This window comes from Notamacropus eugenii, chromosome X (assembly GCF_028372415.1).
Source record: "Notamacropus eugenii isolate mMacEug1 chromosome X, mMacEug1.pri_v2, whole genome shotgun sequence".
In the NCBI taxonomy this organism is placed as follows: domain Eukaryota; kingdom Metazoa; phylum Chordata; class Mammalia; order Diprotodontia; family Macropodidae; genus Notamacropus; species Notamacropus eugenii.
In genome coordinates this window covers 89247862-89274032 of record NC_092879.1, presented here as the reverse complement: position 1 = coordinate 89274032, position 26171 = coordinate 89247862, and the positions used below count along the sequence as shown (strand labels likewise).

Genomic DNA, 26171 nt, shown 5'->3' with positions numbered 1-26171 from the left:
TTTCCATTAGATGGATAGAATATTACAACAAGAGAATAAAAGGACTTTAGTTCTATATGTTCCTATTGTCTTTTCCATTAGAATGGAAACTCCTTGAAAGTAATGACTGTTCATTCACAAAATCTAAAGCAAGGCTTGGAACACATCAGGGGTTTCATAAATGCTACTTTGTTAAGAAACTTGGAAGTTTTTTTTTTAAGACAACTATCATAAAGGAAGAATACAGTGAGATATCAATTGTTACCTAGAAGTTTAAATACAAATGAATACTGGGCAACAGGTTGATTCTGCAACAGCAGCACCTAAATGGTGTCTCAATAGAATTTTTATAAATGTTGGGGAGAGGAAGCTGAAGAGCCATTTCGCTCCTGCCATCTACTTATACTATGTTCTAGAAGTTTTCAGAGTAAAACAAACAGTAATAAAAGTCAGCAGAACAATGTCCATACAAAGCTGGCCCATGTAAACGGAAAAATGTGTGTTAGTCTGAAAGGAACCCTCAGAAATGAGCCTGTGCTCCGCTCGTCCAAAGTTTCTAGTTGAAATTCCACAAGAATGTATGCATTTGACATTTTGCATTTTCTCTGAACAGTTAAACACAATCTTCTTGTAAAATGTCACAGGAATTGACTGACCATCACACCATGTCTTGCCACAAAATATAGTCCTGTAGAAGGCCTCAGCTGTGCAGGAGGGAACCAGAAATCAGCCAGCACAATACTTTCATGGGAGGTGGGAGGGTGGCAGCTGAGGAGGAGGAGTTAAAGCACTCTCTGGCCCACAAAATTTCAGACTGAATGAAAAGCCAAGTCAAGCCTCCAATTGCATCTCTCCTGACTGATAGTACAGTGTTCTTTCTATAACACAAAAGTGGCATCATTTAATAACATTTCCCCCTTTCAAGGGAGAAAAAGAAATGTTCCTGAAGTATAATTTTGACCATTAAAACATCTGCTTTCAGACATAAAAGTCCCTTCATGCTGCTTTTTAAATTACCAAAATATTCTCTCTCAAATTTCTTTAGCTTTTCAAGGGAAAAAATTACTCAAAAAAGATAGTTGAGCATTTTCTGGTAGAAGGAATATCTTCCTAAGGCCCTGCCATAGAGTTTGGGTGAGATTTTCCTAAGGTCCTACTCCCAGAAAATAAGTTTTTCCTTTAAAAAATATAGAAACCCTCCTCAGAATTGGACTGCCCTAAGGACTGACTCAAACTATGGATGGGCCTTCTTGGTCTTGCTAAGTAGAAGATACCAAAGCATGTCCTCTCCCAGGCTTCTGAGCTGGGTAACAGCATGGCCACTCAATGGACACGATACTTTAGCCTCACTCACTGTGCTTTCTGGGCTGTGGATAAGGAAATGTCCTTTTTTTCAACTGGAAGATGGTCCAGGAGTGTCTCATCTCATTCCAATTCTGAGCCTGAAGCTCCAGGGTCTAGCTTCCAGTTTCCCTGGAATGATCTTTCATCAGCATTCAGATCCAAAGTACAAGTAAATCTGCAGCATCGTGAATAAATGCACTGAGGCATAACTATGATTTCTTTCCAAACTATTTACTGCTAAAACTAAATTACTTTCTAAATTTTTATATTTAATCAATGATTTCCTTACCTCATGATTAAATTTCTATATGAATCTGCTGTCATGCTACATCATCAATACACACGTGTGCAATGTTATAATTACAAACTAATTGCTACTCGTGTTTTCTCCTCCACCGGTCCCTTATTCTGTACCAATTCTTTTCACTTTTGCATTTGGCCTTGAGGAATGGAGGTGGAGATGAGGACCCCCTGACTCATTTGTAAATTAAAAGAAATGAAATGAAAGCAAGAATAATAACTATTTTTTAAACTTATTCAATGGACCCAAGAGCCAGTAAGGAGCAAAGCATGGTCCTCTCCTCTGAGGAAACAAAAAAAGATAGAATGTGGGTCTAGTTTTCGAGGAAATAACTTAATGCTCTACTCAATACAACAAACACTAAACGTTAAACAGAACCTACGTTACAAGCGATGACATTCAACTGTGCATGGGTGGAGGGAGAAGGGAAAATGTTGATACACAAAAATATTAGGAAAAGAGAGGAAGGAAAAATGCTAAAAATTAGGAAAGCAAAAGATAAGTTATAGAAAGGACAGGACCTGAGCTAAACTTGGAAGGAAAATAAAGATTTTGGGAGATATACAGAAAGTGAAAGTACATTTCATATAGAACTTTGTGGGAATAGAGAAAGAAAAGAAGTAGGATGTGGAGATCGGTTAATACAGAGTCCAATATGACTGGAATGTGGAGTTCATGTAAAGGAGTAATATTAAATAATGCCCTGAAAGGTAGGTAGAGGCCAGACTGCAGAGCTTGTATTTTATCCTAGAAGCCATAGGACAATAATAACCAGGCCTGTGCCTCAGGAAAATTATTTTGCCAACTTTATGGAAGACTAGAAGGAGGGATGCTGATCAGGAGAGGGTTACAGTAGCCAAATGAAAAGACAATGAAGGCCTAAATTAAACTAGTGTTTATATAAGAAAAGAGAAATAATGAAGGAGAACTGGTAAAATTTAGCAAGAGACTAGATTTGAGAGATGACGTAGGATGAATGATGAAGGCTGCCCACCAAGTTTCAGATCTGGGTGAACGGTAGAACGTTAATGTTATGTCCCAGAAACTTGAAGGGGTCTCTTACAGAGGGATACGCGCTTGGCTGAAATGACACCACAACTGCTGATTGGTCCGCAGTGGCTAGGGTTGTGCTGAATGGGACTGTATCAAAGATGGCTGGTTTTGAGGGGAATAGACTCCTGTCCAAACACCTAGTGGCTAGGTAGTCTATAAGAGTGAGGCTTCACACTACCTGAGCCCACTCTCGCTGAGGCTCTATGGCCAGTAATTACTTTATGCTCACCTTAAAGGGGGATGAGGGGACAGGGAGAATTTTTTTCCAACCTCCCCATTTCCCTCAGTAACAACAGTGACTATAATAGCAATAAGTGCTTGCCTAGGTGAGACAGAGGTCATGGCCATCAGGTTCTGATTTTCTGTTTCACTTACTGAGCACAGGTCATCATTCAGAGGTCCTAAAAAATGAATACTTCGAGCTTTGGTCATAATCTTATGGTCTGAGAGGTCCAGAGTTCTTCAGTCAGATGCCAGACAAACAAAAGGAAAAAAACTACACAGAGGAAAAGACTGCTACTGTCAGATGCTCTTGTAACTAATCAATTCCAGAAAGTGCAGGCCATGGTCAAAGTGGCCAGATGCTCAGAACCATCAGAGTTGCGCGGGCAATGTATGTATAAGGGGAATGGGAAAGTGAAATAGCAATACTTCAGTCTCACAAAGATATGACGGGGTTTTGTTTTATGTTGCTAGTAATTATGAAAGGATATTTATGGGCCTTTTCTATTTTAAGTCTTTTCTGTGGTAGAAGCAATAAAATGCTATCATATATCAGATATTAATATTTTACAATGAGAATCTTTTCTAGAAACAGGTAACCCTGTTATCAGTGTTTTGGGAAAAGCCTATACAGGAACTATAAGCTTAGTTTGGAGATTACTCAGGGAACGTGATGAACCTGAAAGTTAAGCAAAGCATGACCTCTACCTCCACTGGGCGACCAGAATAAGAATTGCACAAGACAAGAAGTCATGAATGCACTGTGCTATGTACTGGCAGAGGATTATATGCCATCAATGAGGATTCATTGATATATTAAATCATAATATTAGAAGACTGAATTAGCCTTGGTTCTCACATAGACTTCACCATAATACCTACAGCCACAGCAGGCACTTAATAAAATGTTTACTGACTACAGAAAGATGAGGAAAGACACTACCAACCTATTTCAAAATCCAAAGAAGGACAAAGGGATGTGGATAATATTTAATAATTACAGAAGTGTGGATTATTACATAAATTGATCATTTCTATGGTATAAATATTTGAGAATATAAATGAAGCCTTTTTCTTTTTTTTCTGATGTCCTCATTTTATGTTCACAATATTTTAATGAAGAACCTTCACTTCAAAGTTTTGAGACTGTCAGATTGAATAATTTATGCTAATTGATAACTATAAAGGTAACATAAGATTTATCTAAAATAACTAATAGTGATGAAGGCAACTTCTAAAAGGTCAAAGGAAAGAGTGAAAAAGAAATTATAATTAACGCAAAAGATAAAAGTGAAGCTACGTAAAGAAAAGACACATTTCACACAAACAGAAAAGAAGTGGTATAAAGCAGTTTGGATTCCCTAATCACCTCTAATCTTAAATATTAAATGGCAGCGTTACAATGAAAGAACTTTGTTTTCAATTGTTTTTTATTTTCCTCAATCAACAAACATTTGTTAAGCATTTACTATGTGCCAAGGACTGTGATAAGTTCTGGGATTACCAAGACAAAGCAAAAATAATTCCTGCCCTCAAGGAACTTATATTCTAATAGGATAAGCAACATACATAAATATGATTAATCAATATATATTTACTAAGCAACTACTGGGTACCAGGCACTGTACTAAGCACCTGAGATACAAATACAAATAAAAAGGGATTCCTTGGCCACAAGGAGTTTATAATCTAGTAAAAGATAACACACAAAAGGAAGATGAAAAGGGAAGAAGGTAGGGGGAGTATCAAAGGGCATAATGGAGTGAACCAAGGAAGTTCCAAAGTAGTGCAGCTTATGGGAAACAATGAGCTGACTGTCCTCAGCCCCCACCTGAAATGGAGCTTTCTGAATTCAAAGCTCTGCCCTTGAATTAGCTATCACAGGAGATAAATACACAAATGATGGAAGATAAGCTTACAGGGGGCAGCACTAGCAGCTAGAAAGATCAGGAAATGTTCCTCGCCTTAACAGATAACAGAAGTGAAACATTAAATAAATGGTTCCAGGAAATGTTAAGATTAAGAAACTAACAGAGATCTTATAGGAATTTAAACATTTGCTCCAGTGTACATGTGTACATGTGCATTTGTGAGTACATGCATGTGTCTATATGTGTGCACGTGTGTGCAGGTGCATGTGTGCACAGGTACATAATGCAAGACTATTAGCAGGTAAGGAATAAGCAAGCTTTCAACAAGACTACAAAGCTACTCTGAAAATAGATTGAATGTGAACAAAAAAATTAAAAATACAAAACAATATGGAACTCAAAATATGTTTTTTACCACAATTCCTACATAACAATTTAAACACATAATTATATAGAGTAAACAAGATACTGAAATGAAAACTAACTTCACCAGTCAGATTTCTTACTGGCTTTACTTCAGACATTGTGGAAGCCAGATAAGACTTGGATTCTGGTCAGGGGCCATCTGTGATGAGGTTTTCGACATGTTTTACTACTGCCAGCTTGGTCATCCAAGCCACACAGGATTCTGGACTGTACAGAAGGTCTAAGACTGAATGGTCTGTGCATGTCAGAAGCGAGCAGGTTTTTGGAGACTCTGACAATAAAGGAAATTTGCCCTCCTTGCTCCTGTTTCTGTGTTTTATGGAATACCTTCTACTCTTTGTCCCCCAAATTGGAAGACAACTGTCATGCTCCACTTCTCCCCTCCTCTCTCCCTCATAAAGACTTCTCTTCTTCAAGCTAATACATGATTTTTAACAAAGCATTTTATTTAGGGCAGGCTACAATAGTGGAAAGAGTCAGAAGGCAGAAGAACTGAGTTCAAGTTGAGCATTTCATTACTTAATAACCAAATGTATCTGGACAAGTCACAACTTCTGAGCCTCAGCAAAACACTTTGTAAACTGTAAAATGTTATAAATAAAAAAATCCATTCATTATTATGTTACTTTTCTTTCTTGGGCTATTATCTGAATATGTGAGAGAAAAAATATTAACTCATGAGATTCTGTATTAAAGGTGAGCTAGAAAGATTTTCGTGAGAAGTTAATAAAGTATTTTAAAGTGCAAAGAAAGAGGCATACAGCTGTTATTTTAAAATGTAATTACTGCTATATTTTAACAGAATGATGTCCCAAGACTGCAATAACATTTGAGAATTCTCAAGATGATACAGAGATAGAGAAGTCATTCTGTTAAAATACAGCATTAATTACTTTCTTTTAAACAACAGAGCTGTGTACACTGCCTTTCACTTGGTCCTCCCAGTGTGTTCAGGATGGCTAGTAGGTGGTGTCTACTCCCACCAAGAGTCTTTAGATACCAAGCACTGTACTTCATCATCACAGGCAGGGCTCTTAGACATCACCACTGCCTCATTTTTCAGATGAAGCCAAAGGAAGTAAAGTGATTAGATGAGTTAGAAGGAAAATAGTTTCATTAAGAGAAGAAAGTTTAGGGCCCCAAAGAAGAGAGATGAAGAGACAGGCTTCTTTACTCCTATGCAGAGGTGAGAGGTCCAGAGATGATGGAATTTCCCATATATTTTCAGGCTTTTTTGATGTCCTGATATGTTTGGATAATTTTTCTTTTCATCTTTGTCTTTTCCTCTGAAAGGACTAGGCCAAATTTAAGAGATATAAAAATAAAAGCTCTCAATTAAAATTTATTTTCAAAAAAAGAAAATACAGTTGTGATGTACCAAAAATAGGCCATATTTTGGTACAAATAATGAAGTCAGGGACTGATTTGGACCTCTAGATAAATGTATCATATTTATAAAGCACTGGGGAAAGAAAATTAACAAGTCAACATTAACAAATCCATGCCAGGCTTAGTGCTAGTATATTAAAAATAAGAGGACAAAGAAAGGCGAAAACACTCCCTGCCCTCAAAGGGCTCAAAGTCTAATGTGGGAACAAACACAGAAACAACTACAGACAAACAAGATATGAACAGGACAAGTTGGAAGGAAACACAAAGGGAGAGCATGAAGGTTCAGAAGGACTAGGAAAGACTTCATGAAGAAGGGGGGATTTTAGGGGAGAATTGGAAGAAGCCAAGAAAGCCAGGAGGCAGAGAAGACTAGGCATGGTGGACAGTCAGTGAAAATGCCCTGAGCAGAAAAACAAAGGGTCCTATGCAAGGAACAGTCTGGAAATCACTTTCTCCCAGAGTAGCTGGTCATGACTCAGGTGTTAGAAGACGGGAAAGGCAGGAAAGGGACAGGTTATGAGGAGCTTTAAAAGTGAGAGGATTTTATAAATGATCCTGGAGGTAATAAGGAGCTATTGAAGTTTATCAAGCAGGAGTGGAGGATCACTTTGATAGTTGAGTAAAAGACAACTGGATTTGAGAGATCCTTGGGATAAGGAGGACAAAGAGAGGGTTATTGCAAAAGTCCCTTAAATTTTCTCAATTCCCAAGACAATGAAATAACATGTAAAACATTTTCAAACTTTAAAGTGATATAGAAATGCTAAGTAGTGTTGCCGCAGATGATGATGATGACAACGACGATGATGATGACGACGACGACAACGACGACGTTGTTGTTATATAAGCTCCTTGAGTGTAAAGACAGTCTTGTTGGCTTGTATCTTTATTCCCACCCCTTAGCACAGTGCCAAGTACATAATAAAAGATTAATAAATTATTTTTCATTCACTTATTCATTACTACCTGTTAAGCATAATGCTATTGACTGAGGATACAAATCAAAAACAAGATAGTCCCAGGCCTCCAGTAATTTACACTGAGAGGATTAAATACGGAGGCCAGGAAATGGTATTTTGGTTTGGAAAATCTCAGGGAGGGTGAGTGGAACAATAGGGTGTATGATAGACATGCACTCTCCAAAAGCCCACAACAGTGATGCCAGCTGATCATTGTTCTCAGAGCCAGAGATGGATGAGTGATGGGGTAGAGGGGGGAAGCAAAAAGGGGAAGGGAGAAAAAGGAAACAAATCCCTGTAGGTGAAAGATGGCCAAGGCAAAGAAGCGAGGTTTCTGAGAGTTCAGATATGAGCAGCTTTTCTCCCAAGGAAGGTGTATATGAAGGTCTGGTTTGGCAGGCACAATTGAAATATTCATTCACTCCATAAGAATTTATTCAGTGGGTACTCAATGTACATAAAAACAATGATGTCCACATTTAAATTTAGACAGTAAGCAGAGGCTAAGACTGGAGTTTCTTTGGAAGAGCTTGCTGATAGGGTCTGTAACACCAGGAAGATTCTATAGAGATAAACATATACATGTAGAGATATAGATATAGATGTACTTGCTGACATGAATCTGCAACTGAAGACAAAACAGAAAAGGGGGAAGGTGATAGCACCATTTGATCCCCTCAAACAGCTAGGCTTTACTGGGAGGTGCTGACATTTATTTATCTTTCCATGGGGAAAATTAAGGCCCTAGTTACTGAATCTTAACATAATCTTTATGTAAAGAATACTTTTTAAAATGTGATTCTATAGGTGAACTCAAAAGACTTGCTATTTTAAATTTCTAACAGTGATGAAATGGCATCATCCACAAAGATAATGGTTTATGATTTCAAAGGTGGCAAGAAGGAGCAAGGGCTCCTAGGAGGACTGCAGTAAGGAAAATCCATGCAGATTTTGTTACTGGCTGATTCTTGGTCTATCAGTCAAAAGAGACTGGAGATGAAGCTCCTGAGCCTTGCTCAGCCTCACTGCCAGTGTTAGATACTCTAGCATACCAGTTCCCTTCTCCCCTGCTACAAGCCTAATAAATGACATCCTTTATGATAGTTCTGACTAATAATTAGGAAGTGCCTATTCAGTGCTTTATATATAAGGGTAGGATCAACTGATTAAATCAATAAATTTATAGGTAAGTGATCAAATGATATTTCTGGTACCTTAACCAAGTGGGGATGAGTCTAACTTGAATAAAATCAATCAAAGGTATTCCAAATAAGTGAAAGGATCTTGTCACTTAGCTATACATGAAAAGCCACTAGATGAAAATGGAAATTTACTGCACAGGAAAGAGTGTCAGGATTAATGTGCTTAAGAAAACTATCAAGCCAGTTTGGGCCCACGAGAGATGTGAAGTTGAAAAATATCTGACATCAAAGAGGTGTGAGAGTTACCTTTGAGATGCAATCACTTGGGAAGGCTGGAGGGTGGGAGGTTGTTGATAGGAGACTGACTCAGGCTTCACCTTTGGCCATCTCTCAACCCTCACCATCACCATCCATGCCTCATGTTAGCTGGGGAGAAATTTAAAGGTGTGGAGAATTTCTCTAGCTCCCACCAGAATTCTAGCAGCAACCACAGAACAGCTTAGCAGCAGTGTCTGCATCAATGCTCCCTAAGGAGCTCAACAAAAAAAGGTACAGCATATCTAAACGGAACTTCTTAAGTATTCCATGAAGGGGAGAAAAAGACTTCCTTTAAACAGGAGCTATGAGTTACCTCTTTGCAACATATGCCCTCTAAGCTTGAGCCCACTTTGCTTGGGATTCAGTATGCACTTGAGGAAGAGTATGTCACAGACTCTGGAGAGAGGAGAATATTTTAGAACTGCTTTTAACTCTTAGCAAATGCCCAATTCTAAAAGCTAATAAAGTCTGGCTGAATAATAAATGATCATGGGAGCAGCACAGTGCTGGGGGCTCATGAGCTACATAGCTTTAGGGAAATATGACCAACCTCTCAGGGGCACCCCTAAGAACAGAGGAAAACTATCTCATCAGTCCAGGAAAATAGTAAGAGTAGAAACAAGGAGAGGAGCTCCAAAGCCTAACTATACCCAAATGCATGCACCAATATTATCAGTAGTTAATTAAGCATATAATCTGAATGGGAAAGGACAACAATAACTTGAAATTTTGTTTAAAGAAAGACAATTCAAAAAAAAAATTAAAAAAAAAAAAGAAAGAAAGACAATTCCATCCTAGTTTATCACCAATGTCTCAACTTATTATTAGATATTTAACTTTACAGACTAATTTTCATTAAGAATTCTGAGAATATCTCTTCTACAAAGGCCTGAGAGTGGACAGTGGCTTAATGGAACTGGGTATCCCTAGTGCCACAGAATATGAGCAGGAAATTGCCAGGAAGCCTTGTAGCCGGGCAGAGAGCGGATTCAATTGCATTCTTTCCTTAATGGCTTTTAATCATTAACTGCTCTGCAACATCTTTTTTCTATTTTTAATGTAATTTATTTATTACATGCACTTATCATCTTCCCCTTCCACTTCCAACCCCCGAACTGAACAATAAAAAAATAAAGAATAAACTCTCATCACAAATATGCACAGTGCAACAAAAGAAAACCCTTCATTGGCCATGCTGAAAAATCTGGCCATCACACCTCTCACGAAGAAGGTGGGAAACACGCTTTCCACTAAGCCCTCTGACACTACGCATTACTGTTGCATGAATATCAAAGTTGTCATCACCATATGAATTGTTCTACTAGTTCTGTACAGTTCACTCTGCATCAGTTCACAGAGGTTTTCCCACTTGCTATTGAAACAATTCATATTATAATCAATAACAGTGCAATAATTCCACTATCTACATGCATACACGCACATATATACATACATGTATAAGTACACACACAAGCATACCATAATTTGTTGAGCTATTCGCTTCCTTAAGTTTCCAGTTCTTCATTAGTTAATAAAAGCTGTTATAAACATTTATATCCATATCTACATATACATGGGCTTCCTCATGCTTCTTTGGGGCATGGGCTTAGTTGTGGTATCAATGGCTCAAAGGGCATGCACAGCTGAGTGACTTTGAGGGCACAGTACCACACTCCATTCTAGGCTGCCCCTAGGCCTAGAATTCTCTCCCCCCTCATCTCTGCCTCCCAGCTTCCTTCAAGTTCTAGCTAAAACCTCATCTTCTACAAGAAGCCTTTCCCAATCACCCTTAATGCTAGGGACTTTTTCTCTGGGGATGATCTCCAATTTATTCTTTCTGTATCTTATCTAAACATAGCTATTTGCATGAGCACCTTGCATTAGATTGCGTGGTCCCTGAAAGCAGGGCCTGTCTTTTACCTTACTATGGCCCCGGACCACAGGGCCTGCCATATGGTAGGTACTTAATAAATATTTATCTACTGATTGGCTGACTAATGCACTGTTGGTCAAGGTATGGTTTAGCCGATTTGAAGAGCAATCTGGAACTATCCCACCTCTAAATAACTACATTACAAAATCTCTGACAGTTACATCACTACTAGGACTGTGCCCCAGAGAGCTACAGGAAAGTGAAAAAGGACGCCTATGTAAAAAAGTGATAGTAGCTCCTTTTGTGGTAGGTGGCAAAGTGCCCATTCATTAGAGCATGGTTCAACAAACTAAAGCACATGAATTTGATGGGATAGTGTTGTAAGAAATGACAAAAGGGATCGTTTCAGAGAAACCTGAAAAGACTTTCATGAAATAATGCAGAACGAATTGAACAGAACCTGGAGAAGAGGTGACCTGATACTATAAAGAAAAACAATCTTGAAATAGACTTAACAGCTTTGATCAATGAAATTCCAGAGGACTGATGACAAAGCATGCTGTCTACTTTCTCATTGGAGAATAATGGATTCCAGATGGTATATAAGGCATATTTTTGAACATAAGGAATGCAGGAATTTATTTTGAGTATGCATGTCTGCTACCAGGGTTTTTGTTTTTGCTTTTTCATTTGGGGAGGGAGAGCTCTTGGGAAAAAGAAAAAATAATAATTTTTTATTCCCTGAAAACAAAATAAAAAGAAAGAACAGAATAAAAAACCTGGTTCTGCAGCTTGTTTAGCTGTTTCCAATCACACCTGACTCTGTGACCTCATTTTGTGTTTTCTTGGATACTGGACCAATTTGTCATTTCTTTCTCCCATTCATTTTACAGATGAGGAAACTGAGACAAATAGAGTGAAATGACTTACCAAGGGTCACACAGCTAGTAACTGACAGAGGTAAGATATGAACTCGTGAAGATGTATCTTCCTGACTCTACACACCATGCCACCTGACTGCCCTGCTACTTCCTTCCTGGTACAAACTAAGGCAGATAACTTAGATGCTTAGAGCCTCTGTGTCTTCCATTATAAAATAAGGGGCTTGGACATCAAAATTCCTTCTCAATCCAAATCTAAAATGCCTTATACCTTTCCCTTACTGTTGCATTCTAAGTAGTTTATTATTTTTAAACAGAGGGTGGAAATTGTTTTCATTGTTGTCCTTTCACCCCAAGTGCCTGGCAGACAGTAAAGCAGGTAATTGGAAATGGTGCTGAATTGAACTGAAACAGTACATTAAATAAATGGGTATATGGTCAACAAAGTTTCTAGATTTGACTCTTAGACAGTCATGGCTCTGTGTACACTGGCCTAAAACTGGATACACAAATAAAACCCAAACCTTTTTTTTGATGAAGTCAGTGCTCCTAAATGCTGTTTTAGTTTTTTAATCATTAAAACCTGCTACAGTTTTTGGAAGTGAGATTAGAGCTTTGAATCAGGGTAAATGACAACAACAGGTTGTGGTTTGAGAAGCCAGCCCTCTATCTAAATCTAAACCTTTCCATTTCCCAGATGCTATCCCCACTTTGCCCTTTTCCAGTAGGGATTAGCACCTGATGCCCTTTACATGTGGAAGAAGGAGTTGGCAGATTTAGTTTCAAAAGGGCATAATTTACGTTATAAAAAGAAAAAAAAACCGTCAAGAGCCACAAGTCTCTGGAGTCCAGCTGTAATCAACTGAGTACCACAGACTTATCTTTGCAATACCATTTTCCAAGAGCCATGATGGCTCTGGGGGGAGGCTAGAGACATCATCTTTGCCTCCATTTTCTATAAATGACTTTTTATGTCTAAATGGACACTGGGCTGCCTATGAATCTACATTGATCTCTTTAGATTACTTCTGTTTTTTCATCAGTCTTTATATAGTCAGCATTTCATTAGGAACAGCCCAAGGAAGAATAAAAAACTTCCACGTCCTCCCCTACCCCCAGCTAATTCTCCATGTAGACTTTAACTCCGTGGAATTGTGCCTGTTCTTATGAATCCTTTCAACTCCACTTTCTCAAAATCAAGGGTGCATTTCAGATTGTGCATGGCTTTTTTAAAATCTCTATCACTAATTCTTTGATACAGTATTTACTTTCTGATAAAATGACCACTAAACACATTTCAGAAATCAGTTCTTCCTTGTTGGTAAGAATCAGAAAGAAAACTGAAGGAGTGCCCATGAATTAGGGAATGAGTGAAGAAATTATGGTATAGGAGTGTAATAAAATAACATTCTGCTCTAAGAAACTTAGAAAAGGATGGATAAAGAGAAACCTGGGAAGATTTGGATGAAGTTAACTCAGAGGGAAGCAAGAAGAACCAGGGGAACATTTTTTTTTTACAATAACAAGGACAGTGTAAAGACAAACAACTCTGGAAGACTTAAGAATCTAATCAATGCAGTGACCAACCACAATTACGTAGCCCAGCTCTTGACAGGGTAGTGATGGATTCAAGACACAGATAAACATTTTTGGACACTGCAAATGTGGGAATTTCTTTTTTTTTTTTCTTGACTAACCCTATTTGTTATGAGGATTTTGTTTTTCTTTTTTTCTTCTAAATGGAGGAAGGATGGGAGAGAAAATAAATGCTTATTAACTGAAAAATAAATAAGCAAACATATGAAAAGAGAATTCTATCCAGGAAAGGAGAAAGTTGCTTTCCAACTACATTCATTCAGTGTCCAACCACATTAGATGCCAGTGCATGTGACAAATAATTCCAGAACTCAGCTCCCAAATTAGATTTAAGACTTTTTTAAAAATAAAAAATACTTTCCTAATAATTGTGCAGTAGAATCCCATAAATTTTTTCTGAGAGTTTGAAAGGGCATGAAATTTCGAGGGCTACATAACAGCAAACAATCACAGGATACACTCATTGCAGAATTTTTTAAAAGCACTTCCCAGGAGCACATTTATAAGTATAGTTTTAAATACTATGGATAACATCTCTCTAATTTAATAAGATATAGCTGAACTAAAGAGTATTTCCCCCTAAAACATTTATATTAATTTCACTGGTGCCAATAGTAGTTTACAAAGTACCCTTGAAGGAAGAGATAATATTGTTGGTAGATTGAAGACTAATGTTATTTGAGGAAGGAAAATTCATTCTTCTGTCTACTTAAAGAAAAAAATTGCTCCTACTACCTGCTGCTGGAAAAAAATAATACAAGAAATGCAGTACTGTATTTTCTCCCATCAGCTAATCAATTCTTAAAAACTTAAATAATTTAACAATAGCAAAGGATAGAACATCCCTCGATGGCTGCACTGCACTTAGATCATGGGGTACACAAAACCACACTAATGCCTTTAGGAGAGAGATAACCAACAAGATGTCATTAATCAAATGGGCTGTTTCCTACAGACAGCTAGAAAAAGGCAATTTTCATCTTCAGCCTATGTTCCCAGGCCAAGCAAGACTTTTTAGGCTAGTCTACATGAAGCTGTACCATGAAACTGGAACCAAAGACTTGATTAAATTCAGTAATTCCATCCAATGAGACAGGAAGATTCTAGAAGTCTATGGATGGCACAAAGAAAATTTGTACTTTGCAGATGAACAATAAGCCCAAGTGTTACATTCAACCTCTGACATTTGCTAAGGTTAAATAATACTTTATATCATAAATAAAATGTTCAGCCTTTATGATAACATGAGTTTTACTTTAAACGCTGCATTTTATTTTAATGATGCCAAAATAATGCTAGAAATATGCCAAACGATGAACCTAATAAAAGTGAATAAGTTACGTTAGAAAAGGCAACACCCACCTGTAATTGCAAGGCTTCATGGTTTTCCAGTCCTTCTACAATAGGTGAAAATCGTTCTTTATTGTTTCTTTCAGCTGCTGTAGTAATAGCTCCTAAAAGTTTGTCTAGACTGATGGGGAAAATAATAATAAAAAAATAACAAAGATAAAAATATTGCATTATTAGATTATCAATATCTTTCCTCTTTCAGTCTTCCACTTTCTTTCCCTTTGCTTATGTTTGTTAACCCTATTACTTCTTTTAAAATGTGTTACTTTGACACATTTCTGATAAAATACAATTGATTAAATGTTAAATTATGACTAACTCCTCAAATTGAAAATGAGATCAAATCAAACCTTTGGGAAAAGTTCTTAATGATGTTAATATACCCATATTTATGTGATAAATATTCTAATCCCAATCATTTCCTTTTTTATCTTATTTCTTATACCTAAGTGAAATTAACATCTATTTAACAACAAATTTAACACAACATGACACCTATTGTTGATACTAGTTAATGCCAGTAAGAACAGCCCATGTTTTATGAATGAGCTCCTGGAAAAAGTCAACATGGAAAACAAAAAGCAATGCTAACAATATTGACATTCTTTTACAATGGAACAGAAAATAATACCTAACATGAAAGCTCACACAAGAAGGAAACATGCCTATTATTAGTCTAATACAGATCAAATTATCTCAGCAAAAATGAGCTTCCTACCATGATTTAATCTTTGACAGTTATAATTTATCAAATTGAGTACTAAATTGTAAAATTTTATCCCTTTTTAAAGACAATTTGCTTCCATGCAGCCTATTATTCTTCCCAAAAGATTTCTGAAATTAGTATCAAATGACATCAAATTATTTTAGGTTAGATTCTCTTTTAAAGACTAATAAAACTCTGACATATTAAGAGGACGCTCCTTTGTGAGACAGAATCTGCCATTTTATACTGCGATACTGTTCTGACATAAAATACTATTGAGTCTGAGATCATGGCTTACCCACCATGGCTTTGCTCACTACTTTTTGCTAACACAGGTGGAAGAGTGGTGGTCTTCTTGTACCACTCTTAAACCTGGTAATTACACACATGAGAAGTACGGAACACAAAAAGCAAGAGTGAGACGTGAGACAGCTAGATTCACCATCTAACGTAAACTGGATTCTGCAAAGGGTCACAAAGGGTCCAAAAGTTTGCGTATTTGGTGGAAATTTCAATTCACAGTCTGAAAGCCTCCAAATAAAGGATGCTAACCAATTTTAGTACTGGCTAGAATGCCTGCTTCTTGGTAGACATTTGCTACAGTGAGCTCAAAACCAACTTTGTTAAGTAGTTAAGTAGGCACAGTCTTTCCCTTCATAGATCTCATGGCTCAAATTTGCATTGGGCTTTCACAAACTAAACATTGCACAAGTTTGTAAGTATATGAACCTAGAGCATAACTGATTGAGTAGAGAGGAAACAAGATCCAGTTCCCTACCTCCTAACCCTAACCCTTCTTTTGCTACTATATAAAGAAAACAAGGACTCCACAACAAGAAGGCAAAACCACCTAATCTAATGAACAGATGAACAATTGTCTGTTTTTGTTTTCCATTTTTCTTTCAAATAACTATTTGGCACTCAGCAGGCACGAATGATGTGTTTCCTTTGGAAATCTCACTTTCAAAAAGAGCTTTACCCTTCAGATATGATCTTTAACATTCTACTAACAAAGAAAAGATAAGTGCTAAAATATAAAATAGGTGAGATAAATGTTAGCCACAAATTCCCTAAAGTTTTGCAGTGTTTTCAACTCAAATCTTTTACAAAATAGAAAAACATAGTTTTAATTAATTTTGCAAGGTTTTTCTTCTGAGAAGGAAACATAATGCAATATTACTCACATGTTATCTTCTCCAACAATGCAAATAGCAGAAAGTATTTTTACTATTTCTGTCATCATACTGGGCTGTCTGGGGTCAATTGCCCTTGCTAGCAATAAAAGACTTCTTTCATCACCTAGAATTCTTTGCAACCCAAACTATTAAAAAAGGAGAAAAATAACAATAATTAGAAGATATATAGATCAGTGAGCATTCATCATTTTTATAGAGCACTCATCATTTTTATATAAAAATATTTCATATATTTTTATATAAACAAAAAAAAAAGTAAACCTACTGCTTTTCACCAATGCCCACATGATACCTCTGAAAGGGAATTTTGAAATAATTATGCTCTTTTATCCAAATAGTTCACAGGATCAGAGCTTTAGATCTAGAAGGGATCCTTAGAGAACACATATGAGGACATTGAAGCACAGAATAGCTGAGTGACTTGCACAGGGTCACAACTAGTAAATATCTGAGTCAGGATTTGAACTCAGGTCTTACTGATTCCACCAAGCCATGCTATCTCCTGGAATCTATTATTATTTTCATTTGAAAGACCACATCTTCTGCCATTACCATTCAGGTACAATCTCCATTAGATTGTTCTAATAATCAAAAATAATTTGGAGCTATATGAGACCAAGTAGTATTCTTTGCTCAAAGAACTAATAAGGCAGATGTATATTGATAAGAATTTTTAGAAGTCATTCTATTCATGTCATTGAGTATACCAGTGGATATCTGGAATTTAAAGTTAAAATCATCAGTAAGAAACAGTAAAATGTTGAAAATGTAATATGTAGATGTTCACTAATTGGGGAATGACTAAATAAATTATGGCATATGAATGTAATGAAATATTGTTTTACTATAAGACATAACAAAAAGCAAAGATTTAAAGAAACCTGAGAAGACTGGGATAACAGAGTGAAGTAAGCAGAACCAGGAGAACAATTCACATCATAACACTGGGAGAGTGGGGTGCAGTGAGAGCTATGTATAGAAAAAAGAAATGAGAATCAATGAAACATTCAAACATACACAGAAAAGAACAGAAGAACTTTCAGAAGGAGCCATAGACAAGAAGAACAGTATTAGAACTATCACGTTAAATTTCAATCACAAAAAATAATTTTTGTACGAGGTATATTCATGGTTTCATATGCCATCCTCTTTATGTCTTTATGTACAGAAACGTTGATGCTTGTTGAGGAATGGTAAGTTCATAATAAAAAAAATATTAAAAAAGAAACCAAAAGGCTGTTTTATATAGCATGTAATAGCCAAAGAAGCGATAAGGTGCATGCGTCTTCCCATAATTCTGTACTATGCTAAAAACTACGAAATGCAAGGAAATAACTCCTGGAGTTTCCCAAGTACCACAGCTGACAAGGCTAAGTAAGGCAGGATACCATTTTCCTTCATTTCTTAGGCATAACTGTATATGTATATTTTTTCAAGAAGATTTTCCAAAAGTATGGTTGTCATAAGATTGAAGATGCAATTTTTAAAAAACTCTGTTCCACAAAGAGGAACAGTGTTGGTCTGTGAAGCCCAATGTGACACACTTAGGGAAGCCCAATTATCATCAGTCTAACCTTTACTAGGGACAAATCTAAGCACAACAGTATTCAGCAATGACTTTATATACAGATCATTTCAAGTAAGGAAACACAGAAAGTAAAAAAAGGAAATGGAGGAGGCAAGTAGCAAGAGAGAAGGCACAATAAAGGGGGAAATGCAGGCTGAAAAATACAGGTCAAAATGAATGAGTCACTGACAGTTACTGAAGTTAAAATAAGTGTTTTAAAGAAAACTGCAATTCAGAAAGAAAATCATTTAATATTCCAATGATTTATTCTTTCAACAGTATAAGGATAATCCAAAAAGGTGTTATGTAAATTGTTGATTTAAAAACTATAACTTCACATTACAATATAAATCATAACATGGCATAATTAAGAAAATACAAGCAGTTTCTTAGAGTATCATCACAATAGGTCCTGGCTAAATGAAAAGCATTTTTTAAACATATTTTGAGCCAGATCTGAAATTTCATCGGTATAGGGAATTCCCAATGAGGAAATGCCCTCTATCAGTTCTAGCCAACATTTGCCTTAGAGGGCTGCCTGAGGCACTGAGAAGCTGAGTGACTTGCCCAGTGTCACATGAGTAATCTGTGTCTGAAGCAGGAATTGAATCCATGTCTTCCTGAAAGTAAGATGACTAGTTCTCTATCCATGATAGCATTCTGCCTTTGGCATGAACTTAGTGAAGCACAGGGACAAGAGACACAGGAAAGACAGGCATGGATGGGTTGAACACTGTACCACTGAAGGAATATCTGCACCAAAGATCTAAAAGATCAATTTGAATATTTGAGCATTTGAGCTAAAACAAAACTGATTGATTAACTGAGCACATAGTAACTGGGAAAACATTAGAATGTCTCAACTTCAAATGAACTTCACTTGGCATCTCCTCAGACAAAGGGATGTTTCTGCAAAATGTTCAAACTGCAAGAAAAAGTCATATGCCAATGTAATATTTTAAGCTGGGAAAAAAATTCCTGAAAAGGACATAGCACTAATTTTCTGATAAGAATAACTTTTATTGATTAAAACTATCTGGGAAGCCGAAAGAGTAGAGAGTTTGGCAACAATCAGTAGAAGTAATGGAAAACAGACTTCCCCGGGCCAAGAAGAATGTATTTTAAAAGTAATCGACGACCGACTGAACATGCAGGAACAAGGGCACCCAAATATACACAGAATGGTGTTTCATCATGGATTTAGACATGACTGCACCAAAACATACAGTAGAGTTGAGTAAACTGTTTAGGAATCATGGCAGGCCTCCTAGAAAAGGCTATTAGGAAGAGGATTATGAAAGGTCCATTAGTAACTGATCAGTAGCAAAACTCTGTGCTCAGTTGGGATTTCTCATTTCTTTGCAATTGTCTTTGTTGGCAGAGTGGGCTTAATACTTCTGAAAAAAAATCTTTGCTTTTTATGAACACTGCTTACAGATTATTTAAATGGACTATCTTATTGCATTAGTTATTAATAGTTATATTTCACACTTGGCAAGTTCATTGTTACCACTAAAATTATTTATTTCTATTAAGTATTTTGAGATTATTAAAACACCATCTGAAGGGAATTAAGTAATTAAATGAATTAGTCAATGATATTTCACCTATAGGCATAGAGAGCAAATAGTTTCCAACCCAATAACTTGAAAATGGACTGTGGAAAAAGAAACAAATTATATTTCTCTTTCAAACTACTAAAAGTCTAGACTATTTTTAAAAAGACAAATATTTCCTTTAAATCCATTAAGCAATGAAAATGTAATTTGTATTGGACATACACATGCAATCACCACTCACTCCAGCTCCTTCCTCCCCAAATCTTCTAGAAAGGACCATTAACTCACGGCCATCAATTTAACATCTGAAACAGGGAAGTATTAAAGCAGCAATGGTACTGACAAATGAGCCAACAGAAAATATAAGGATCCATAAACTCTGATTTGCTTCTCCCCATCCTCTACCTCTCCTCCTCACCTCATGAACTCATAAACAAAAATCAGGGTCTAGAATTATTACTGGCTATTCATATTATTTTTCCACAAATATTAACTCATTACTATAAAAAGGATTATCTAAAATGACAGGAGTATAGATCGATTTATGTATGCCACTTGGTAACATACGTCCTTTAAAAATGAAATATTAATTTCATTTTAGCCAAAGTATAACTTTAAAAAATTAAATTTGCAATGAAGCACAGTACACAGGACCTTTTTATAAGGTGACTATATATGGACATACTGTTGTGTATCAAAATGTTTTACGGAAGACATATCAAGAGAGACAATGGCAGATGTCAATTTATCTTACCTTGTTATTCATAAAGGCTTTCAGGCACTGAATAAGCTTATGCTGATTCTTCTTGTCAATACTTTCTTGCCTAAATATAAAAAAAATACTTTATACTGCTTTTTAAAAAATGCTCCATTGATAATTTTAAAAAAATTGTTCTCTTACTGTTTTTTATCCAGAAGTTTCTCTAATAGATCCAACAAGACTCCAAGACCTTCATGGCCAAAGTTGTTAACCCAGCTGAAAGACAGAAAAACCAAACAGTAAGCAATCTCCTATAGAAATAACAACTCGAAATAAAGTCAGGATTTTAAGTGATAGGATGCTGAATTACGTTTGAATATTTTTCCACCTTTGTTTTATATTAAGTTTAAAGATATTTTATAGATTAATAAATCTAAAATATTCTCAATTTAAAAGTTCCAAGAGAGTGCCTTATTTTTTTTTCAAACACATAGCTAAGTAAGGGTTTTAAAACTGAAATTATATCACTTTGAAAAATTTGAAAATTATGTTACAAAAGGCACTGGAAAATCATGATACTAGAAAAATATTCACATGAAAATGATCCCAAGAGAGCTGGATGAATACGTAAAAGGGTATAAAGGGTATCATGTGGGAAACAATAAGAAGAGATAAACATGTGAAAGTAGTTAAGGAGTAATACTTTTAAAAATAAATGAAATCTCCACAAACATATGTTTAGAATTCCTTCTAAAGGATGGTACAGGTAAAAAATGATTCATTTTATGAAATATTTAGTATTAACCAATACTACTCCTTTAATTTGTTCTAAACTATGCTAAAGAAGTTGCTGCAAGGTTAAATTTTAGGACTTTTTACATTTTAAGATTCTCTTCATTGCCCAACCAAAATAAGGAAATAGAGACTTTTAGGAAATAAGACATTTTGTTTTGCCAACTCTGATGATCATGGGAACACAGAATGGAATAGCTGGTAGGAACCAAAGAGCATCGAGTGCATCCCATACATTCAAAAATCACATCGAAAACATGCTTTGTGGAGGATCATGTAACCCTTTTCTTGAACAATCTATTGAAGGGGAACCTTCTAGTGCCCAGTGAAGCCCATTCCCCTTTTGGATATTCCTAAATGTCACCATGTTTGTTTGTTTTTTAGATCATGTCTGTATTCATTCCTTTTTGATACCCCCTGCCTGCTTCTTGCACATTATGACTCATTATTGAACTGAATCTCCTACTCCCCAATCCTCCACCTGGGTTCTGAGTCAGAAAACTTGAGGGAGGAGTGTGTGTGTGTGTTCGTCCTTTGTTGTCAAAGAAGACCATGCCATCAGAAAAATAATGACATGACTTGCACTTGACTTTGTTTTGAGTAAGGGAGGGCTGTGCAGGTCATCAGCCTCACTTCTCCTCCAGAGCCATCTGAAACCAGTGACCAGATATTCATCAGGATCACTGAAGATGACCCAGGATGAGGCAATTGGGGTTAAATGATTTGCCCAAGGTCACACAGCTAGTGAGTGCCAAGTGTCTGAGGTGAGATTTGAACTCAGGTCCTCCTGACTCCTGCACTGGTGCTCTATCCACTGCACCACCTAGCTGCCCCTATGATGGAGGAGTAGATTGGTAGGTACCACACCTAATGGACCAAAAAAATGACATCTACTGTAAAGATAGAAAACTTTGAAAGATTTAAGAACCCTGATGAAGACAATGAGTATTCATGATTTCAGAAGACCAGGGATAAATTATGCTCCCTATTTCCTAACGAAGAGGTGATGGACTCAGGGTATACAACAAGAAATATTTTTAGACATGGCCAATGTAGGAATTTGTTTTGGTTACATATTTGTTAAATGGACTTTGTTTTTCTTTCTTTTTCAGTGGAAAGTGGGAGAATAAGAAAAAAGAAATTTTTATCAGCTGAAAAAAAAATAAATTGAAGCAATTTTAGTAGGTGACATCATGGAGGGAACTCCCAAATAAACGAGATCGTGGATCCATTTGAACATGTGAGAAGCATAGCAGAATGGACAGAGGCCAGGTCTTGGCATCAGCATTACCTGGGCTCAAGTTATACCTTTAACAAAGAATGACGGTGTAAGTTTGGTCGAATCACTGAACTGAAAGATCCCTGTTGTAGGTAGCAATGAAGTCCCAGGTTGGTATGACATATACATATGAACACATACACAGACACACACAATCAGTCTTTGAATCTCTGCCTTCCAATCCTAGTCAAGTCCTGCACATGCTCTCTCAAAAGTTTCACACAGGGTATTTACCCAACATTAAGGAGACATTGCTTACTATATCCCAGTATCACCATGGTACCATCAAAGCACTATGGTTATCATCATCTGACCAGGCCACCTTCTTTTTCTAATATACGATTTTTTGACAACATCTTTTCCTCTTTGGAATTCCTCGGTGGTTCTATGTTGCAGCCTTGTTACATCCACCATGTGCCTCTCCATCGCTCTCTGTATTATATTTGCTTTTAGTTCTTCAGAGTTAGTGGTGATGCAGTTCTCACTGCCATATCATAATAGTAATAAAATGTTAGTATTGATAAGATGGGCCTTTGTTTTCATAGGAAACATGGAATCAGTAAAAGATCTCTGCAATTTTTGGAAAGCAATCCAGTCTGCTTTCCTCCTCTTGTTCATCTCTGGGACCACATCATGATCCCTCTATGGCAGATGGAGGTACTGTAAAACAATCTTCATGGGGTGTTCATCCAAATAGATATATGTTGAAAAAGGGAAACAAGTATTTTTCATTCACTTAGCCATTCTCATGTAGGTGGATAGGAAAACCTCCTGAGTAACTCCAGCTCTCTTTGAAGAGGCTCTATCATGTTCTGGAGCTAATGTAAGTAGCGCAATGTTATTAATAAACAGAAGCACCTTGAGGGCTTCAACATCCACAGAGAATCCAACTGTGATCCAATCTCTGCACCCAGATCTCTTCCATCAAAATCTTTTTAGTGAATATACATCTCCACATTTAATGCTCCATCCCCATGTTTATTATCAGAGGATAACTGAACAGAGTTATTTGTGTCATCTCTTCCAAAGAATGATAAATCCTGAATGATTCAGATTTATGGACAGACAATACCTTGTAAAAGGGCCTATAAGACAATACGTTGTCCTATTGAATAAAATGATCTTTTCAAAATCAAATAATAAGCAAAATGGGAACACTATGGATATACACAAAAAGATACAGAAGGGGAAAGACAGAAAGAATGACATAGAATGTACTTGCGTATATGATATATATATCTCTTCAGATCAAATGTAAGGTCCTAAGGGGCAAAGGTCATTTGATCTATTGTCTTTGCATCTTCAGGGTTTAACACAGTGCCAGGTACACAGAAAGTGCTTAGCAAAAGCTTGTTGAATGAATCAGTGATTACCCACCATGAATAAGATTTAGCACAAGGTACTTGAGATATTTCTTCCTCTGGTAAGTAGGCTACGCTTAATTAGACAAGATAGTGGGATGAGACCAAAAAGCATAGATGAAACTGGGGCCATGGGTAGGTTTGAAAGCATAAGTGGAGGGAGAAATAGATCTAAAGCAAGATTGGTATTAGAACCATTAGTGGAACCAAAAATGGAACTTGAAGGAGAAAAAGAGGACAAGAAAAGGTACAAGTAAAGAGCAAGAGTTAGTTCACTAGAGATTTTCTTGCTTCACTTGTTTCATTTACACAATTGTCATGATTGTGAATTTTGTTCCACTAAGCAAGAGGTCAATAATAAGCACATACACCAAAGACAGGGACACCTAAGGAATACTAGTCAAGTCATCATTGTTGTTGTTCAATTGTTTCAGCCATGGGGTTTTCTCGATCAAGATACTGGGGTGCTGTGCCATTTCCTTCTCCAGCTCATTTTAAAGATGAGGAAACTGAAGCAAACAGGGTGAAGTGACTTACCCAGGGGCACACAGCTAGTAAATGTCTGAGGCCAGATTTAAACTTGGGAAGATGAATTCTGGTCAGTTTAGATACATCACACCTAACACTGACCTACTCAAACAAGAATGATATAGCCAAGGAACCTACAGAGGAATCCAGACCAATTCTGTCAACTAGTTCTGCAGGTCTAGGTAACTTCCACTTTCACATCCTACCAAACGTCTTCTGTTGCGTAATAACAGAAAACTTCAAAAACATCAGCTCTTTAAATGCAAGAGCAATAACCTATTTATATTTTAATCTTTTAAGCTGACTAGCTCAGAGCCTGGCACATAGTAGGTACTCAAATATTTGTTCAATTCATGTAAGATAAAAAAAATTCATTCAGATTACTTGAGATTGAAATATTTTGCAGCAAAAAATTAACATAATTAGAATAAACAGGCAAGCAGTAAATTGGGGAGATCTTTATATCAAATATCTGATATTTAGAGTCTAATATCATATATATATGTGTGTGTGTATACATACATATATATATATATATCACAGAAATAATTGAGACCAAAAGTGTGTGTGTGTATACATACATATATATATATATATATCACAGAAATAATTGAGACCAAAAGCCATTCCTCAATAGATAGGTAATCAAAGGATATGAACAAAGAGATCTTAAAAGAAATGTATATTATCAATCATATGGAAAAACTAGTCCTTGTACAAATCAAAAGCACTCCAAGATTAAATTTCACACACAGTAAAATAACAATGATAACAAAATAAGAATAGTCAATTTTGGAGTGATTTTTATGGAATGACAGACACACTAATTAACCTGGTAAAGTTTCAAACTGGTACAATCACTCTGGAAAACAAACTGGAACTGTGCTTAGAAAGAGATTAAAATATCCACACTTTTTGCCCCAGAGATCCTTCTGCTGGCCTATACCCCAATGAAGTCAAGAACAGAAATAAAAGGCCAGTACACACCAAAGTATTTTATTCACAGCAAAATTTTTTGTGACAGGAAAGAACTGGAACAAAAGTATATACCTATCAACTGAGGAATAGCTAAGCCAACTGTGATACAATAATGTAAGATAACTAAAATGAACTAGAATAAAAAATCAGTATGAAGAACTCAAAAACATGGGAGGATTTATATGAATTGATAAAATTAAAATAAGCACAACCAGGAAAACAATAACCTCAAAGATTAAAACATTGTAAATACAAAGAACACTGAGAATATAACAATTAAAATGCTGTTAAATTACAATGATCAAGCTAAGCCTCAAAGAACAGATCTGAAAATACACCTTCCTCCTTTCTTTTTTTCCAAGTGGAAAACTTATAGGTATGGAATGCCAAGTATGTTAGACTCAGCTGATATGACTGCTTTGCTTAACATTTTTTCCTTCTAAAAATCTTTTTATTGTACTTTTTTCAAACAAGTAAACAGCTCTATGAGTGTATGAGGGGCAAAGGCTATTTCAAGAAATTTAGGTGATGTAAAGACAAATTATAACAATAAAATGCGATAAATATGTGTTGAATGTGTATAATCATTTAGTCCATCCTAGCAGACAGGAAGCACCTTCAGGACATATTGTGTTACACACAAAGTTTAGTACAACACAAGAGAAGTAAGAGCTTGATAAATGCCTGTTGAACTAAATTTGCTAATCTGTGAAGATAAACACTGAGAGGACAATTTGCACTTTGCTTTCAAGACCTTAATATTTTAAGTTCACAAATACAACAGGATAAAGATCAAAT

The 26171-nt window shown here is 36.3% G+C and overlaps 1 protein-coding gene across 7 annotated transcripts in view; it reads right to left on the bottom strand.

Annotated features, from left to right (window-relative positions):
* The window catches only part of DIAPH2 (diaphanous related formin 2), a 1011052-nt gene that overhangs the window by 734968 nt on the left and 249913 nt on the right, over positions 1–26171 (bottom strand). For all 7 annotated transcript variants that reach the window (XM_072625718.1, XM_072625715.1, XM_072625716.1 and 4 more), the window contains 4 exons: positions 20637–20711; positions 20490–20559; positions 16598–16734; positions 14720–14828 (listed from right to left, as the gene is read on the bottom strand). In XM_072625718.1, the coding sequence (XP_072481819.1) occupies positions 14720–14828; positions 16598–16734; positions 20490–20559; positions 20637–20711 (391 nt within the window). The remainder of the gene's footprint in view (positions 1–14719; positions 14829–16597; positions 16735–20489; positions 20560–20636; positions 20712–26171) is intronic.